The following is a 4063-nucleotide window of genomic DNA, read 5'->3' on the forward strand; positions in this document are numbered from 1 at the left end:
CTACCCACCGAAATACACAGCGCGTGCCCGCTGTTCCTGTCGCGCAAACCTGCCAATGACGACGGCCTCTGATTCTGTGGAGAACGTGCTATCGAGAGCTTATACGTAAAACGTGCAAATAAAAAATGCGGGACTCTAATCGAGCAAGGGGGGCGAATGGCAATGCCCTAGAGGCGAAACGTCAACTTGCCCTCTGCACGGGGGGGTGGCGTCTGGGGGGGGACGTCTGTTTAAGAGCTAAAATTGCACGGACATGGTGTACTGCCTCTAATACTGGCTTCGTAACATTGTGTACAGCATTCCATCTACGCAGGAGGGTAGAGGTATATCGTCCTGGTGGTTTATTTCTTTCGATCGGCTCCTGCGCATACGTAGCGCTAACATCCCACCTCCCCACCCTCCTCCTCGTGCCCAACTTGGCGTGAACTTCAGTCGCACCAACAGGCATGAGAGAGCGACCAGCAGACCATGTAAGCAGGAAGCGGCAGCGAAATGCAACAACACTTGATTCTTTCCCGGTTTCTGATGCCTTGACGACCAAGTCTGCGCCGTATTCCAAGTCTCCTCCAGCACCGCCATATCAGCCCGCGAATAAAACCACGCTCTTGCCCATTGGGCTTCGATTGCGACGGGAGAAACAACGTGCACGAAAGGTTAAATGTAATCAAGTGGAATCCGAACAGGGCGATGAGGGAGAAAAGGTAAACAAGGGCAAAAGCCACATTTTTCCTCGAACTTTGGAAAGGGATGCGGTCGGTTTGTGTGGTCAACTGAGTTTAAGACGTACCCACATGCGCACTGCACACCAAAATAGGTAGAAAATGGAGGAAGCAAGAATGGACAAAGAGTGGACTTGTCCGAAGAAAGTAGCCTGGATATGCTCCTAGATTCATCGGATGAGGAGATTGCCGACGATGAGGATGGTAGGTTTCCTTCCTGCAGTATGATTCCCAAACCTTTTTCTTGCTCGTAGGTGTATAATATGCGGTGCTTGATACATAGCCTCACTATTACTATCATTTTCTTGCTTACGTGCCGCCGCAGGGGGTTCTGCTCGACAGAAAATCCGACTGAATGACTTGGATGCCCGGCTTGCCGCGCTGGAAAAAGAACTATCCTCTTCTTCCTCCTCATCCTCCTCCTCCTCCTCGTCGTCGTCTTCCTCCACGCCTTTTCCCTCAAATGAGGAGGGAATACCTGGTTTTGAGAAAGCGGAGGAATCTGAAGGCCTGATCATCGAGAAAGGAGGGGCTGTCTTGAAAAGTCGCCTCGCCAAGGAGGCAGCCATCCCTCCTCTCCCTCCTCACCTCCTCCCACTCCCTGAATGTAAGGGAAAAGGGGGCGGTCGCGTCCCTTTGCCGGATTCGGACGGACGTTCCGGGGGAAGGAAACGCCTGACCCGCAAGGAGAAGATAGCCAGCGACAGGATGCAACAAGGAAACGGTGGTGCGCAAAGCACCGGGGATCCAGCAGGTCCCCTCCCTCCTTTACAGCCGTCCTCTTCTGCTTCATCGGCCGGTGCAGGGCTAGCGCAAACCGTGGCTGAGCTTCTTTCCAATTATCAGCCGGCGTCAAGTGAGCGTCGGCCGTTCTACTGTCGGATTTGCCGATTTCAGGGTCAATCCCTCGAGGATCTAGCGCATCACAAGAAAGGAGAATTACACCGCTTGGCCCAAGAGAGCGAACGAAAACTCTCCTTTTGCCGACTGTGTCGCAAGCAATTTACCAGCATGGAGCAAATGAAAAGTCATTTGAAAGGGAAGCCCCATCAAGAGCTTCTCATGAAAAGGAGGGGGGGAGGAGGAAGGAGGGAGGGAAGGAGACAAGTGGAACAAAGGTGCTAAGCTGTGATAAAGAATCATTCTCCTAGCACTTTTCATCGTTGAATTGGAAAAAAGCTTTTACAAATATATTCAATCGTTTTCGACTTCCGCAACGCATCGCACATAATGATCTTATTGCCCCCCTCCCCCCTTCACCATTGACCAGCAATAAAGTAAAAGACGACGCTCTTAAGGAGTGGAAGAGTCTTGCCAAGCGTACATCTGACACTTCAAAGCAGGCATGACGGCGGGCACCCCCTAACGAGATTTATGTGCTCCATCTATGGCGTTGATACCCATCAAATCATTAAACGTGGACGATTTAATTTATCACATAATTGACTTTTCACACAGAATTCACAGTGATGTTACAAATATAGCCCTGGAGACGATACTATCACTGTTGAACAAAACTGGTAAAAACACATACACGGACAGCTAAGAGACTGCGAAATAGCTCAATCACTCGCGTGAAGACGCGCCAAATGTTGCTTCACTACAACATTACGGTACGTATCAATATCCCTAGAGCTTGATTGCCTGGATAAAATATTTTATCTCGCACGGCCGTGGTCATCATGACCCTTTTTTCTAAGCCAAGAGGGGCGGGGTGTGTGACGTCACGAGGAAGGGACTTTTGCCAGATCCCCCTCCAGCACCACCATGATGTCCGAATTAGGCACGTGTACTGAATTTACCTTTTTTTCGCAGAGTGCCAAGATAGGGGGAAATTTTAGATGAGGAACCTCTGCCCTCGGGAACGAGGACGGAGAAGAACGCGCGGAATTGTGCTGGTGGTGGTATCCGCCATCGTCGCCTCAACGTCAAGCGTGCTACAAGCCCAAGCACTACGACATGATCACATCACCAGCTCGGCCACCCAGAATAAAAAATTTCTCAGCTGTAGCTTTGTTAGCTCTCTCATGCTGCCTTTTGAGCCCGGACGTGCCCTCGGAAAGAGTTGTAAGTGCGCGCTCCTCAACGATCAAGTTGGTTAGTATGTCAACTCCTCGACTCATTTGTTTACAACTCCCCATCTGTCAACAGGCACTTTCTTGGTAAAGGCCCACCCCGGGGGTGGTCAAAGAACTAGCAAAGAGAAAGGTCGAAGACGAGGTCGTAATGGGGACCTGTCCACAACGTCGTCGCCGTCGTTTCCGTCTCCCACTAGGGCTGCTCGTGAGGTTTTCCCACCCTACGGTGAAGAGCACATCCAAGTGGAGGAGCGTTTAAAGAAGAAACCAGCACACTGGCCACGTGAGGTATGCTTTACGCCAGCACAGAATCCATTTCCCTGCATCCCCCATAGCCCTTTCGTGACTAATTAGACTTCTTTTAGCCTTGCACAAAGCTCCCGGGCGCCCTGATTGGTGTACGCTGCATGTCTCCTGCCCCACCACATGGCCCTTTTTCCCTTACATTACAGGTACTCTTCTCACAAAAGTTGAAGTGGGCCGCTTCCTCAGCCGGCCAGGACGTGAAGGAAGTCTTCCGTCGCCGTCTACTTCCGGGTATCGAGGTCCGGCGCATCACCGAGCCGTCCCACGTCCTGCACGGGCAGTATGGTACGTGACACAGGGTCCGAGGGAGAAAAGCCACCATTCGACCGCTGCTCTCGATGCCGTCCATGTCCTTCCCTGAATCCGGCCCGCTTTTCCCGCAGGAGTGTACGCCACGCGGGCCTTCGCGCCTTTCGACGTGATTGGCGAGTACGTCGGCCGCGTCGTCCCCCCGGCGGTGTGCGGGGACTACGTGGCAAGCATCGACCAGGACGACGGGCGCTTGCCCCAGGGGTCTTCTCCCTGGGGTGTCGATTCGGCCTTGTACGGGAGTGAGTGGCGCCATGGCAGGGTGCAAGGGATGCCCTCCACGTTACCGCTCCAGGGGCTCGCTCCCGCACCGGCCCATATCCCTCCTGACCACCCTTGATCTTGCCTTCTCCCACATTTTCCACAGACGAAGTCCGGATGATCAACCACTTTCACCAGATCGGTCCCGTGCCCAACGTCAAGTTTGTCACCGCCTACATCGCAGAGCTCCCGCACATCCTGGTTGTGGTGCTGCGACCCATCGCCGAAGGGGCGGAGATCCTCATCGACTACGGGTGAGTCCCTGAGACTGGCCTAACCTTTTGGGAACGATGGCATCCGTGCCAATGGGGTGCGTTCCTCTTCCCTTTCCTACTTCCAGGGCGGACTACTGGTGTGGGCGGGACCATCCCCCCCCCCCCGAGCCCCGTG

The 4063-nt window shown here is 53.4% G+C and overlaps 1 protein-coding gene across 1 annotated transcript; it reads left to right on the plus strand.

The window, feature by feature from the left end:
* Positions 1-1520: 1520 nt before the first annotated feature.
* On the plus strand, positions 1521-1792 carry NGA_2040200 (c2h2 zinc finger protein; the record flags this gene model as incomplete). Its single annotated transcript, XM_005855312.1, has 1 exon — positions 1521-1792. A coding segment is annotated over one exon (272 nt), but the record flags the coding sequence as incomplete, so codon positions are not given.
* Positions 1793-4063: the final 2271 nt, after the last annotated feature.

This window comes from Nannochloropsis gaditana (assembly GCF_000240725.1).
Source record: "Nannochloropsis gaditana CCMP526 unplaced genomic scaffold scaffold229, whole genome shotgun sequence".
In the NCBI taxonomy this organism is placed as follows: Eukaryota; class Eustigmatophyceae; order Eustigmatales; family Monodopsidaceae; genus Microchloropsis; species Microchloropsis gaditana.